This window comes from Ammodytes marinus (genome assembly GCF_949987685.1).
Source record: "Ammodytes marinus genome assembly, chromosome: 1".
In the NCBI taxonomy this organism is placed as follows: Eukaryota; Metazoa; Chordata; class Actinopteri; order Uranoscopiformes; family Ammodytidae; genus Ammodytes; species Ammodytes marinus.
In genome coordinates this window covers 12,172,445-12,187,785 of record NC_137230.1, presented here as the reverse complement: position 1 = coordinate 12,187,785, position 15,341 = coordinate 12,172,445, and the positions used below count along the sequence as shown (strand labels likewise).

Genomic DNA, 15,341 nt, shown 5'->3' with positions numbered 1-15,341 from the left:
AGAAGTCAATGAATAGAGGAAAAAAAATAACAACAATCCACATACTGTATAAACAAGGTGCATATCATGAGAGCAGCATACATAAAACACAGTGACGATATATTGCACAATCCCCACGGCCTCAAGAAGTGTCCATATACTCCGAGCTGAGAATGACCTTTTCCACTTCGTCTAAAAGTTTAAAAGCCTCTCGTATAACTTCTGTTTGCTTTTTTTAACCTACTTTTATGATAATAAATACACATGATGTGAAGGACACTTGAAACATAATAATGAAAGGTTGCCACTGCCATCAGAATCCACAGAAAAAAAACATACATTCAAGTGAACCAGTTGTCAGGAGGCATTTTTGAAGAGAGGGCCTATCTTATCCTACTTCTGCCTCCACCTTGTCAGTTTGTGGTACCTTTAACATTCAGAAGGAGGAGGAGAGGGGGGTGGGGGTCAGGTGAATGCATTAGACAGGTGTCTCCCTCACACCTCCGCGGCCAGTAGGGAAAGTGGACAGGGATACTGTTAAAGACCTTAACAAGAGAGCTGAAGATGTCATCTCTAGTTTGATAGTCGGATCACACGGATACACCTGTGCTTCTGTGCCAGTGTCGATTGCCACTTTATCTGTTTGCCCTATACACAAGGTAGCTCCACTGTGGTCATTGCATCAATTACAGTCAGCAACTGTGATGTGGCCATGAACTGCTGCTGGATGTGAGGTGTCTGAAGGAATGATCAGAAACGAGACAAGATCCAATAAGAAGCTTGAGGTTGATATATTTCTCATAGGGACGATGTTGTACCTATTCTATCACCTTTTTCCTTTGACAATGTTATATAGACAATGTTAGGGGTATGGCAGTGAATGACAGAGATGTACAGTATTTGCTTATCTGAGTTGCTATTGTATCTGATTGTTGTTGTCTTGTTTTTCTTTTTCAGAGGAGGACCGATATGATAGCTACTCACGTATGATCCTAAAGTACTTCCTGGCAGAGGGAGTGGTGTGTCGGCATGAACTTTTCGTGGCGTCGGCTCAAGATAACCCAGACGACATCTTACAGGTATAAGAGACGAGGTGGAATCGATTCTGAAAGCTCTCTGCAAGAAAATGTGTTGTTCTGGAAAAGTAAAAAATAGTGTTTATTTATTTTTCTTCTTCTCATAGTTTCTTTTAACACGCTACAGGTCCTGACAACCATCTGCAAAGAAGCTTAGATTGGCCTCAAAATGTCTCCTTTACTGTACACAGTGTATTGTCAAGAAGACATATTTCGAAAAAACTTTGCTTTTGGCCATCAGAAGATGTTGCAAATAGCCCTGCCTTGTTAAAGTAGTTTCCTAAAACAATCGGTTTAATAAGAAAATCATTTTAAATATGTAATGTGGGGAGTTAGTTGCATGAAAGTAGGCATCTGGTAGTAGTAAGGCATATTTATCAATCCAAATGAAAGATGTTGCCGTTTAAGTGTGATAAACTTTACAGAAATTCCTTTTAGATGAGGCGGAGTATGCTCTGGTTCTTATGACATAATACGTATTTTAAACCAACCATGGCAGTTCTCTGCTCGAACGTTCTAAAAATGGACGCACAGTTCTAGACGGTAAAAAAAAAATTTTTTTAACTAGGTTATATAATATTTAAGAACATTAATCTTCAAATCAGAATTTTGTAAAGGCTTATTAAGACCCCCGACTTTGATATCATATACTAATTTTTTTACTATTTTAGACCAGGTCTCCAGAGGCTTTAGGTCAGCGTGGTTCAGGATGGTCAAATGATTTAGCAGGTATTATAGGCGCACAGCTTTCCCCAAGATGTGTTGGGGTCAGCGGGGGTGTCCTAAAGGTTGAGGGTGGCATGGTTGTGGCATTGTTGAAATGTTTCCCGATGCATCAACTCTGTGAAGAGGGCTTTAGCCCCAGAAGTTGACTGCCACCCATCATACGGGAGGAGGCCCTCTTTCCCACTGATTGATAGTGGGAGGGGTCACAGCCTCACCCTCTCTTTACATATCAAAGGCTTATTAAGAGAGGGGAATTCCCAATGGGGATATATCACATCATTTAGTGTTTTCACAGCTACATTCACAGTATGCTAATCCACCCATGCTAGGGTTGTACTTTATGCATTACGTTAACATGCGCACACGAAAACCAGCTTATTGAAATAAATCAGGTTAAAGCAGGAAACGTGTTCTCCTGCACTGCAGCTTCACTTAAAAACACACACATGTACTCGCATCAGCGAATCAGTCAGTTTCCCCCACCTACCCCTGCCATGCCTTTGAACTAATGCCTGCATTTTTTACATTTTTATCTATTTATTGTATTTCTTTTTTTACTGGTCGCATATTGAAAAAAATATTGATTTTATAAGTTTGACCAAACTGACTGTACTTGTAACACTGGGACAACTTGCATGATATGACACAGCAATTGGGATAATTAAAGTGTCACCTTGACAACCAACATTTTTGAACTTATTATAATCATTGGAACATTTTGTGCAGGAACTCCCGGCTCCCATCTTGGACGATGTTGCTATCCACAAACCAGTGGAGCAGCCCAGGCTGACCTGTGAACCTCAGGACAGTTTGGATGCCATGAAGATTGCCTGGCGCTATCAGCATCTTCCAAAAGTACAGGTAAACTGGGTAATCACGCAGCCTATAATGCATGTCAGTGTATTGATTGCAGCATATGTGTACTAAAATATGTAAGTATAAAGCTAGGTAACTTTGTGATCATGCTACTTTTATTAAAAATCCAAAATCCAAGATGTGTCTTTGTTAATGATGGTATGAGAAAGAACAGCACTGGCTCTCTGGTCTTAGTGGTTTGGCAATTGTCTCCACCACTAAATCCATGAGCTTCTAAACTCCTTTGTGGAGTGAATGAGGCCTCAGCCTCTCCTTTCAGAGCTGGACCAGATTACTCACACTTAGCTGGCAATAGGTAGGCTTTTCACTGGTCCCCCCCAACTCACATATACACACATACACACACGCCTGCACCCCTGCTTAGCCTGGGAAACAAGAGTACTTTGCAGTCCGTGCATTGACATGTCTGCTCGCTCAACCCTGTGACCCAGACCTGCGCCTCTGTCTTTCCCCCAAATCCCTGCCGTTCCCCCTGCTAGGGTCGGCAGCCCTACACTCTTTCTTCCGCTTTTGAGAGGTGACCCTCCTCCTTCTCCTTCTCTGCAGTCCCCCCCTCTTCTGTCTATAATCCATATCGCTATGTGGATTAACAGCAACACAGTGTGTCCCTGGGGATCCTCTCCCTCTTTCTCTCTCTCTCCCTGGACACTTCTTTATATCTGTGTCCCTTCCTCACCTCTCCCCCTTCCCCTGTAAAATCGTCTTTACAAACCACTGGTAAGCCCCCGCCAGAGGATTTGCATCCCAAATTCACCCCCAGAGTCAACGCTTGCTTTCCCCTTACACACACCTCTCCTGGCATAACCCACTGTGTCGCTCTCTCTCGATGAAGACATCAGATCAAAGGTGAGGCCATCGGGGCGGGGATGGAACGCTAAGCGGGTTGCCATAGCTCACAAAGAGAAGATGAGCCCCTGACCCCCCCACTGCCCTGCTGACCCCCTCGTCCCGCCAGGAGGGGGACACACCGGGGGCCCTAATCCAGATTAGGAGTAGATTAAGGGCCCCTCCGACAATGGAATCCCCGGTTTCACTGAGAGAGAGGAGCTAAAACTCTCTCTTTCAGCTGCAGGAAAACATCCGCCTTTCCCCCTCTCGCGTCCCCGACACATTTGCTTTCACAGCCAGAAGTGGACATTTATGTGAAGAAATGATTAAGAGACCTTGTCCTAGTGGTTATTTAACTCCTCTGCCTGTAGGAATGTCGAGGAATGACCCATAAACAATGCAATTGGATTGCCATAGCAGCATTGTGAAGCACACCCATTTAACAATATTAGAAAGACAAATGAGATTATTTGTCTTTTAGGAAATGTTTATGAATGCACGTACACATCATTTGCCGTAAGCCGTTTAAAGCAAGCAGTGCTGTCCGACGGAATTTTTGAAGTCATTTGAAATGCTCTTTAATGAAAGGTCTTTAGTGTTCATATGCTTTAACGTGAGCTTGACTTGTTGAAACCTCCACAGACTGCCCTAGCGTCCTCATCCCGGTTCGGTCACTACTATGATGTCTCCAAGACGATGGAGCCCGAAATCCGCCAGGCAGCCAAGTGCCACCGCTTCTACCTTCCAGAGCATCCCACAGAGTCATCACCCACACACAGGTAAAAGGACAAGACATCCGGCACAGAATGAATGCAAACCAATGAGACACGGTCTGCACAACACAGGCTACACAAACACGACATCATCCACAAAACACACTTACACAAATAAGACACCGACCACAGGACACAGGTAAGCAAACATGGCATGGTTCACAGAATACAGGCAAAGCAACAACACCGGCAGTCCAACAGCATTTGAAGAGCACATACTGTAGAAGCAAAAAATCAACCTGAGAGGAACCCTTTTTATTGATTAAATGCTTTGTTTATTAAATGTAAAAAAAAAATATATATATATATATATATATATATATATATATATATATATATATATATATATATATATATATATATATATATATATATAGAAAAGAAAAGAAAAAACATCTCAGAAGAAAGAAAAGCTAAGGTAACCAGTAATCTAGGCTTTGACATTTATAGTTGCCAATTCATTTTCCGGTGATCGGAAAATCGATCAATTAGTTGAACTGGGTTGCCGCAGAAAAACAGTGCACTTTCTTAGTTTGGTGTTGACAAAACTGTTTGAGAATATCCCAGAATAGTATCCACAAAATTATGAATGATTACAGCTGAGACCAAAGGCATCCAAATGTCCCCTCATATTTAAATAAATGTCTCACGCACTGTTTTAACAAAAGTGTCTTTCTTTCTTTCTTTTTTTCAATAATACTAATTTAAAACTATTTTGACCCTGGAAAAACAGCTGATATAAATCAGGTCCTTCCTTTGTTCTAAGTGGCTTACCATTGGCCTAAGAGATGCAGCCTCTTGGAAAGCTTGTGTATGTCTATTCAAATAAGGGTCTTGTTTGCTCAGCGTCTGTTTGATTTCTCCTGCGTTGAGTGTACTTAGGGTTCAGAGGTCACGCAGGCTCTTTACTCAGAGAGTGCTGCTGAACACACAAGGGCACACGAAGGCACACTCGTACACACACACACTGGGTAAATACTGCAATCTGGAGCTCAGTGGATGTGGAGGAGGACTTCATACAATCCCTCTTCTTTTATTTCAGCAAACAGATACTGTTTGACAGAGAGCCCCATGCAAACACATTAAATGTTGTGGATATTAAATTTCAACCATACATGTTCACAGGTGTGGAATAGTGCGAGGACAGCATTAGTTATTGCATTAAATACCAGTGCCTTTCATAATAAAGCACATATAAAATAATTTGAAAAATTCTCCATTGATATTTGCGTCGTAGTGTGACAGTGTAGTGAGTGACATGGTGGTACTGTCATGCCGTTGTGATGGCGTCTGCATGGGTTATAGGTCGAACAGACATTTTGACAGCAGGGAACTACACCTGCACTGCACCATTGTGCCCCCATCCCCCGCCCCAATACTCACACACAAACACACACACACACACACACACACACACAAACACACATGTACCACACAAACTCCTTAGCAGGCTACTCCCCCTTGCACGTGTCCACAGCCCCATGTTGATACCCTAGCTGTTAAATTGCTCCGTTTCACTTGAAGGCATAATTGGCACAAATTGCTCTCTAGGTGATACAGATCCTGTTGTTTAAGACCAAGCATCCCCCCCTCTTCCCCTCCTTTCTTCCGTCACTGAAAGAGGAACGCTGAGATAAAGAAGCGTCCCTGTGTATGATCCTAATTAGCAAACGTGCTAGCCCCTGTGAGCTAAGCACCTAGACCTTTTGGGTACCTGAATGAGGGGTGCTCAGTAGGGGTAGCTAAAACACAATGACGTCCCACACAATGGCTGCCAACCGAAGGCAACCTCCTGCTCAACTGCGTGTCAAACCATCCCCAGCCCCCTACCTTCAGAGCAGGGGCATGAGCAGAGAGGCCAAAGGAGGGTAGGTGTTCCCTTTTTCACCACACTAGCTCTATCATTAGGCCCAGCGGGGTCAGGAGGCACCATTGTTGGGCTGAATCACTGAAATAGAGTACATGGATATACTTGGCGCAAGTGTAATCAACACAAGTGTGTATTGCTGTTCTTTATGCAGGGCTATTGGCGTGTGACCAATCTACGTGTATCAGCTTTTGTAAGCCCGCAGGTCCAATTGACAATTGACATAGCAGCCCACTGTGACTCGCTACACAGTGGTCATTACAATGGCGTGGCCTTCTTAAGTGGGGGGGGCCTGTGTAAAAAAAGATGGGGTTAACATTTCTATAGGCCATCGTATGTCGGCACATGGTGGGCTCAGCAGTAGTCCATCACTTGACTGTTGCTAAATGTTGCTCCGATGGTACTTTGTGGCCTTTGTCAGTGATGCACATCTTACCCCTGATTAAACAGAAACATGTCTTCCCTGTTCATTTAAGATATCAGCCCATTAATTCCCCTCTTCTACTTCCCTGCTTATCGTCTATTGTTGTGTGCGTGTTTGGAGCATGTGCACATCCTCGTCCGACTGTCTGTCCGTCTGTCAGTGAGTCTGTCCTTGCACAATCGGATCCTCAGGGAGCTGACAGGGAACCAGTCATGTCGTAATTTAATCAACCAAATAAATTAATTGGATCTCTTTATATGGATCGTCTGTCTGCTTCAGTGGCTCCAGAAAAAGCACAGTCAGGAGGAACATGCATGCAGTCATAGAGGATTAAGCCACTGCGATGATAGGCTTTGCCCACTTTTGTCAAAATGGTTTCACTTACAGGTTACAGTAAGTCCCAAGTAACGTGTGTCTTCTGTTTCTGACTGTCTTCACTATATCCTGTGCTCTTTTCAGTGCCAGACTCACGTCCTACTCTGCTTTACTGAAGTCCCTTCATGACGTCATACACAGGGAGGGCTTTGATGTAGCAGCCCCCATGGTAAGAACCAGACGTGAATTACTTCTACTACTACTGAATTACTTTTTATTAAAGTGAACTAGAACAATTGTCCGCTTCAGGCCACCAATGTTAAGCTTTATCACTGCATCAGTCAGTTGAATAAGAGGGGAGTGTCAATAATATCCCAAAAGGGCACCTATTAATCGGTTTTGGTTGCAAATAACAATTTCCATAATGATATTAACAAACGTTTAACCAGGTCCACAATGTATTACTCTCAGTATTTGTGGTACTGGCACTCTGACTTAAGAAAACAAAAACAAAATGCTATAGGCATGCAGTAAGCTGCCGCTAGCAGTGATGCAACCCAAAAAGGCAGGTGTGCATTTTTGTCTACATACACCGAATGCCATCAAAGGTGAACTCCTCTTTGACTTGCCGGTGCTAATGTTTACAGGTTGCAAATGTCTGCCTGTGGCCTCACTAATTACTACGCGCCCAGTCCAACTATTCCGCATTTTACGGATTATGTGTGATATGCTTTACAGGAGAATGTTCAAGAGATAATAGAGCTGCATCTGTGACCCCTATAGTTCTTCTGTCACATTCCAACCAGCACTTCTCTGGAGTCTGTGAGCCTGTCTCACACCTGCCCGGGTTGGCCTCACCTGTGTGTCCCATCTGGGTGTCTTTACTTTTGACGTGCATCTTTTTAATAATCATCAATCCGATGTAGAATGCCAGAAACATCTATGCCCCCTTCTGTTTTCCACAGGGCCATGTGTTATCCTGTGATGTGCCTGTATATGTATGTATGTATATATATATATATATATACGTTCAGTATTAGTGTGTGTTTGCCTTATTCACCTACATTTGGTGACCCCTCTGCTCGTCACCTGGAGCCACCTCTCCACCTGTCACTCACACACGGGATTTACCTCCAGTGCCCGCCTCCCTCCCTCCCTGAGCGCTGTCACTCACACGCCAGATTAACTGCTGACATCATTAAAGCAGTGTGGCCGCCTGACATGCTGTTGGCACAGCCCAGGAATGCAGACCGACACAGAGCGACATGGGGCTCCTGGCACAAGGATGCCCCATTATGGACGATAGTCAATATGTGTGCGTTTATATGTTTACTTGTTAATTTGCCATCATGGTCTGGTAATGCAAGGCCCATTTCTTTATATAGCACATTTCATACACAGAGGCAATTCAAAGTGCTTTACATAAAACATTTAAAAGAGAAAGGGAAAACAATAGATTAATATAATTGGGTGAGACAAGACTCCGATTTCATATGAACCGTGTTATGTCAATAAGAAATTAAATATAGGATTAGTTTCCATGAGTAAATCTCTTGGAGTCTTTTGTGACAAAGCGAGACATGGGTGGCAGCATGAGTGTGTGTCTCCGCAGAGACGGGGCTGGTGATTAGAGTTGTGGTCCCAGGCTGGCTGTAGCCTGTATGGCTGGCCTCTGGTCCTTGGCTGGACTCTTACTGGCACTGTTCCCTGATTTTTCTATAGGCTTTTACTATAGGAGTTAAGTTTGGCCTCTCCTCCTGATGCCACAGCAACAGTCTTGTTACCACAGTTCCCCCCTGCTGGGCTGCATACATAGGAATAGACTTCTAATTTTGTGGCCCCCCGAGACCTGTGTAGGAAAAGCCTGTTAAACAAAGTAAGGGCATATCTAATTATGACCAAGGCACACACACAGACCCAGCACTGAAACTCAAGCACAGTAAGGTATAGAGAGGCAATATGCCCATGGAGGAGGATGAATGTAAAGGCCAGTGCGAAAGTCTTCCTCTGGAAAACTATGAGCCAACTGTGAAAAACTCCCAGAAAACAATGGGGTTTATTTTTCTTAGATTCCTGCGATTGGGATCCATATCCAAACGAGGCTTAGGTCACACTGTTGGGAGAGGAAGCGCTGGGGAGTGGGGCGGAGGAGAATTTGGGAGGGTCGAGATAATGGAGGGGGAGGCATAAATGAAAGTAGAGGTTTGAAGAAAAGGGAAAAGTGGGCAGATTTTTTTTAGGGCCCAGAGCCTTTTTTAATCACTCTTGGCTCTCACCTCAGTAATCAGGAGCCATCCTGAAAAAAGCCCTCCAATAAAAAGGCAGTTGTACTAAAGGTTAAAAACCTCTCACAGTTTGGACAGGCTCCTCCATTCTCTTCAGTTTCAGTGATATATATCCCACGACTGTTTGGCCACTTCTTCCTCTTGTCTTCATGAGAGTGGGTTACTGTTGATCTCTGGTGGTGGATGGGGTTTGAAGGGGAAGGCGCTCCACCCTTACCCAGGCCCCCTTTGGCTGCAGAGCATCACCGTTGTGCCAAGAATGTGCTGGGCTTTTCTGGGTGGCGGCCATATTGGAAGCCTGTCTGACAGGTCCATTGTGCGTGTGTCAGATGGCCTCTGTGATTGGGCAGTTGTGTCCAGTCACGTTTGGGCACCGTGTTCCGATCGTCTGTGCTGGTGAGCAGACTGTCCACTCGCTCTCTACCCAGAGTTTGGGAATACTACCCCATAAAAAAGCTCCTTTCCAGAATAACCCCAAAAGCAGCAATCTGTTAGTCTTTTTAGACAAGAACTTACATCAAACTGTATGACTGATTTACTATCGTTTGCTTTTTAGAGAGAACAAAATACATATTTGTATGAGCATTTACATGTGTTTCTTATATTTCCTGACTCTTTGTTCTCGCCTGTTCTTTTCTTTTAGTCAAATTCGCGTAACATCCTGCGAATCGGGCTTCACTCCCTTGGCTCGGCGCTGTGGGGCGACGACCTGTGTTGCCATGACAACCCTAGAAATGGCCACGCCCTCACCACCTTTCTCTACGGTCTGCGTTCTTTGCTGAGGTCATCGCTGTCGGTCGCCGTGCTTACCGTGCCTTCACATTTCATCCAGGTAAGACTACGGTTGACGCGCAAGAACAACTCCACATAGCTCATGGGCATCAGCATGCACACAGAATACCTCCTAAACTGATTGGCACTTACTCACTGACCTGACATGTAACGGATACATTTTTTGCTAGCTTTAAATAGTTGAAAAGAGTTTGTCATTAGTCTCTGAGATGTGTGGTACTGTAAGAATACCAAGACAGTCCTGGTCATCTGTTGTGTCCTTAACAACTTACCTTACGTCACCCCCCAATGGATAAATGTCGTGCTCAACTTGAATTGACTTGAAGTTAGAGATAATTGACAGTTAGGATTTTCTGGTGCATGGTTTGATTTTTGGCCCACGTTCCTTTTGCTTTGTCTTGTTTTCATCAGTGGTATACAAAGTTTGAAGTCTATTGTAGTGGGGCCTCCTCTTGACCCTGTGGCTCAGTGTCACCCCAGTATGACTCAGGCCTGCGACAAGGGGCCTCTTCCTCCACGCATCACTCCCCTAACAAACCCAGTCGAGTGCACACTTCATTCAAAATCTATGTTTGTTTGTGTGGGCCTTTTAATTACTTGAAGCTGTACACAATGAAAGTGCGTGCGTGTGTGTATGCATTTTATTCTCTTACAAAAATTCCCTTCTTGTAGTTGGTGTGTGTGTGTGTGTGTGTGTGTGTGTGTGTGTGTGTGTGTGTGTGTGTGTGTGTGTGTGTGTGTGTGTGTGATTGGGGGGCATGAGTCTGCGTCCATGCGTCTGTGTACAGTCTGGCCTCTCAGTGTGAAGGTGGAGTCATCTGCTGAGGCATATGGCAAACCACGGTCCTCCCCCAGACAGTCCACCATAGAAGCACACTCACCAGGAAAGCCATCTGAGACTTTTTTCGAACCACAACGTTTTTTATCTCACATTCACTTTAAAAACCCTGACCCCTCCACCCTTCCCCCCAACCCACCTACTTCCTTATAATCTTCATTCACAAGAGCAATGGAAGCCACGTTATCTGGGAATCTTTTCTGCAAATATATAGGTCAATTGCTTAACTTTCAGAACAGCTGTGTTGTCGCAACATGCTCTGGCCCCAAGCCTATACGCTCAGTGCTGGAGCAGCCTCGGCCCAGTTCAAAAAAGGTAGAGTTGCTAACTAGCAGATGTCAGCTGTGGTGGGAGCGGGTCCCCCTGTCCCTCTCTGGCCTGGCCTCCAAACCCCTTAATCTGTCCCCTCCTCCTCCTCCTTCTCCTCCACCCTGGGGAGTGAAGTGAATGAGCGGGGGAAATCTTGGGACTGAGTCAGGTGTTTGGTGACCAAGCCAACATGGAGGAGGTAATGAGAGGCAGCATCTATGAAATGACCTCATGATTATCTTTTAATCTCAAGTGATGTTGGTGTTAAAAATAATATATATTGTAATTGATCAGCTGAGGTTAATGACTACATTGTGTCTTATATGTTAATAATTGACATGTTTGCAGAGCTTCTTTATATCTTAGATTTGCTTAGAGGTGTAGTTTCGTTAAAGGTGCACTATGTTAGTTTGGGTGTGTCAGAGAAGTTAAACATTTCCTTAAGTATATTCTCATAACTGAAGAACCAAACTTTACTCACAGGAAAATTGGATCCCTGGAACACAGTTTAAGATTAGAAAGCGACCTGAAATGTTTATGTATAACGGTTGTTGTTCACATCAGCAAGGCCCACCGTTCTGTTTAAAAACACATTCTAGCCTTGCGTTTGGTTCCAGGGGCCTGAAAATGATTTAGTTGTGATTTATAATGATAGAATAATTCAATACTAAAAACTGCATGTGGAGTAAATGTGTTTGTAAACTACCTGCAGGCTTTGCAAATACAAACAAATCCCTATACTCTATAAAAATGCATAGTATAGTGCAACTTTAACTGATTGTGGCCTATGGAAGACCGTCTAGACTAGTAGCATTGTGGGCTAGCTGGCCAAGGCCACACCGGACTCCCTATCCATTATTGAGCAGCTTGGGAAGTTGAGCAAGTCACTGAAAGCCTCCTCACAGCAGCCAAGTGCCACAGTCCAACTGAAACATTAATTAGGCTTGTCCTAGCTTGGTCCTCCTCCGTTGTACTATCTCCCGCTACCATCCCCATCCCCATCCCCATCCCCATCCCCACTAGTAAACACTCACAAAGACAAAACACACAGTCTTGCCTAAAATGCATCCTTATTCACCTCACCTGCTGCTCTGAGTAAGTGGTGTCCTGACCTATGCAAATGTTTAGAGTCAGGTTTTGGACTGGTCCGGCAGAATGGTTCAGGATTATAGTGGGACGACCAAAACCTGGTTCTTTTAAATAGCCATCAACCCTCTACTGAGAGTTACCATGGATATTCAGTTGGCCTTTGTTTGCTTGTATTCATTTATATTTATATAACTTAAATAAAGTATATCAGGTCATCTTTCGCTTTTCTTTTTAATTTAGTCTATGAAATATCAAGATGCTGTAGTAAAAAAAAAAAAAAAAAAAAAGGCCATCACTGCTTCCAAGAGCCAAAAGTCAAACAGTCCAAAACTCAAAGATATGCCACTTACTATTCCATATTGAAAAAGGAAAGTAGCAATTCCTCTCATTTCCAAAGCATAGGCCTATGAAGGTTTGGCATTTTTGCCCTGGAAAGAAGGCTGAAATGATCGGAAATTGGTAATATAATATTTTACTTTTTTCCCTAACAGTTTTTAATGTTAAAGTGGTTGATTGCAAATTCCCCACAGTAGTTTTCCCATCTCAAAACATTTTACAATTCAAAACATTAACACAGTAGTATTTTGAATTATAAGTGTTTTCTTTTAAATTATGTTTACATTGTTAGTTTTAAACAAGATTTAAAACTTGGTTATATGTAACTAAGCAATCGTGATAGCTACAACTGTCCTGTCAGTTTGATTTTCTTAATGGAATGCCTGTGTTCCCGGATGGAATCAAATGTTTTTGAGAAACTCCTTCTGCCATTTCTAGCCTTGAAAGTGATATGCATTTATTTTGTCTGCTATATAGACTCTACTGTCCCAAGACATTAGACTGACGACAAAGTAATCCCTTGCTTCCTCAGAGTTATACATTTCATTTCGGTAGATTCCGTACGCATAGTGACATTGCATAGGGTTTTAGAAAAAGCAAAAAGAACTGCACTGTTCCATGCATTCAAGCAAAACCCATTGATCCAAACAAGTGGGGTTTAGTGGTAACTAGACACATTAAAAGCCTGTTGTTTGGTCAAGGTAAGATACTGCAGGGTAAAATGAATTCTGGGCTCTCCCTTTGTCCTGTCATTCAACAGTAGTCAGCTGAGGCTGTGTGATCAGGGGATTCACACTGATGGAAGTTGAGTTAATTGAGCCAGCAAAGAATTTCCGTTGCTCTGCCGAAGTGACTCTTGTTTGAAGCCCTTATCAATTATCAATGGCATTTTTACAAAGATGTAGAGTTGAGGAGAGCGTTTCCCTGACCACTTCCTTAAACACGAGTATCTGTGATGCGCGTGCATGTCTTACAGACCTCATTCTGACATTCTCACACTGTACTGATTCCTCTGGCTTTGAAACTTTTGATTATTTTCCAAGGAGCCCTCATCCTTGTATTTTAAAGTAAGCAGCACAGAAGAGTTACTATGGCCTGGACAGATAAAGCTGACCCTCTAAATTGCACAGAGACTATTTACCGTACTGTACACACCCATTAGTGTTTTTGAATAATTTGTTGTAGCCAAACTCTAACACTGGGCTTTAATTGCCCGCATTAGAGTGACCTGAGATACCCTGGTAAGTGCTGGTGGCCCTGACTAGTGGGGATATGCATACTTTAAAAGTAGGACAAAAAAACGAAAAGGCAGAAGAAAGAAGTGGGGGAAAAGACATGAAGGCATGAAAACTGCATTAGGCGGTGGCAGCCAACACAGAGAGAAGGATGTGAATGATTCAAGAGGCAAAGGGATTAATAATGCAGAACTCCCTCTTTCCCTCCATCCCAGTGTCCCTCTCTCTCTTTCTCTCTCTCCCTCCCCTCAACTCCCTTTGCCCCCTCTGCCTCCACCCTGTTGTATGCATCTCCTTCATTCTTCCTATCTACCCTGATTGTGTCCTATTTGTTGTCAAGTCACTGACCTATCCAGTAGGGGGAGCTCTCCTCATCATGCCTTTTGCTGCTGTCTCCCACTTCCCATGTGTGTCCTCCCCTGTTGAGTGCATGGGTTTGACAGTGTGCTTCAACTGTGACGCTTCTGATAAAAAGTTGTTATTAAAAAAATTTAAGAAAACATTTAAATTCAAGTAAACATTTGAATGTGTTTGCCGTTGACTTTTTTATGTCCCCACGCCACTTTTGTAGACGTGTTGTAAGGTGTATGTCTGTTTGCCTTGCCCCGACATCACCTGTGTAACCCATGGCAGTGCTCTTTCCCTCTCTAGACCTCATCAACCTCACCTAAGCCATAGGCAGAAATGACCTGGCCACGGGAAATGATGACCTAATTTAATTGCGACACTGATGGCCCTGTCAGGAGGCTTTTAATTACCTGCTCATGTCTCTCTCTCTCTCTCTCTCTCTCTCTCTTTCTCTCTCTCTCTCTCTCTCTCTCTCTCTCTCTCTGTGTTCCTACAGGACAGAGCTCTAATGGGCAGCATAACCAGGCTATGTGACAATGCCATAGCCCTGGAATCATTCAAAGGATCCGAGAGAGAGACCAACCCACTCTACAAAGATTACCATGGTACACACACACACACACACTCGCTTATCTTTCTGTCTCTTTTTTTTCCAACAAATACACACACGTACATACACATACACAGAGGCAGTGCATTAAGGCTGGGGCTGGGCCGGCGCGGATGGAGGCAGGGCAGCCCCCTTGCAGGCCAGGCTGTCAGCGCGCGTTAGTGTGCTGCTGCTCAATCAGACGTGCTCCTCAGTAGACAGGCCGGGGGGGATTCAGCTGCCACGCTGCACCCCCCCCCCCTCTCTCTCTCCCTCGCACCCTCACCCCCATCCCTCCCTCCAGCAGAAACCTCTCTCCCTCTCTCGCCCCCATCTCTCCATCCCCAGTCCCATATACCCCCGAGGCTCTGGAGCAGAGCAGACCAACACTGGGGAATCGATATTCTCACCATCACTCTCTCTTCCTCTCTGCCCCTATCTCTCCATCCCTCGCTCAATGTCTCCCATGGCCAGCGTGCTCTGCTCATAAATGGAGGGGCAAGGCTTTCAGTACAGGGGGAAGACGACACGGATAAGGGGACGATTGGAGAGATGGAAATGAAGAAAAAAAGTGGAGGAGGGGAGAGCAACGCAGTTTGTCTCTGGCCCTCCGGTCCTCACCGTCAGTTTTCCTCCATAGTTTAACCATTCCCTCT

At 44.2% G+C, this 15,341-nt stretch overlaps 1 protein-coding gene across 1 annotated transcript in view; it reads left to right on the top strand.

Moving 5' to 3' along the window:
• elp4 (elongator acetyltransferase complex subunit 4) overlaps positions 1 to 15,341 on the top strand; it is a 56,899-nt gene that overhangs the window by 7,071 nt on the left and 34,487 nt on the right. The window contains exons 3-8 of the mRNA XM_080026663.1: positions 937 to 1,058; positions 2,508 to 2,642; positions 4,128 to 4,264; positions 7,009 to 7,093; positions 9,793 to 9,981; positions 14,593 to 14,701. Of these exons, the coding sequence (XP_079882789.1) occupies positions 937 to 1,058; positions 2,508 to 2,642; positions 4,128 to 4,264; positions 7,009 to 7,093; positions 9,793 to 9,981; positions 14,593 to 14,701 (777 nt within the window). The remainder of the gene's footprint in view (positions 1 to 936; positions 1,059 to 2,507; positions 2,643 to 4,127; positions 4,265 to 7,008; positions 7,094 to 9,792; positions 9,982 to 14,592; positions 14,702 to 15,341) is intronic.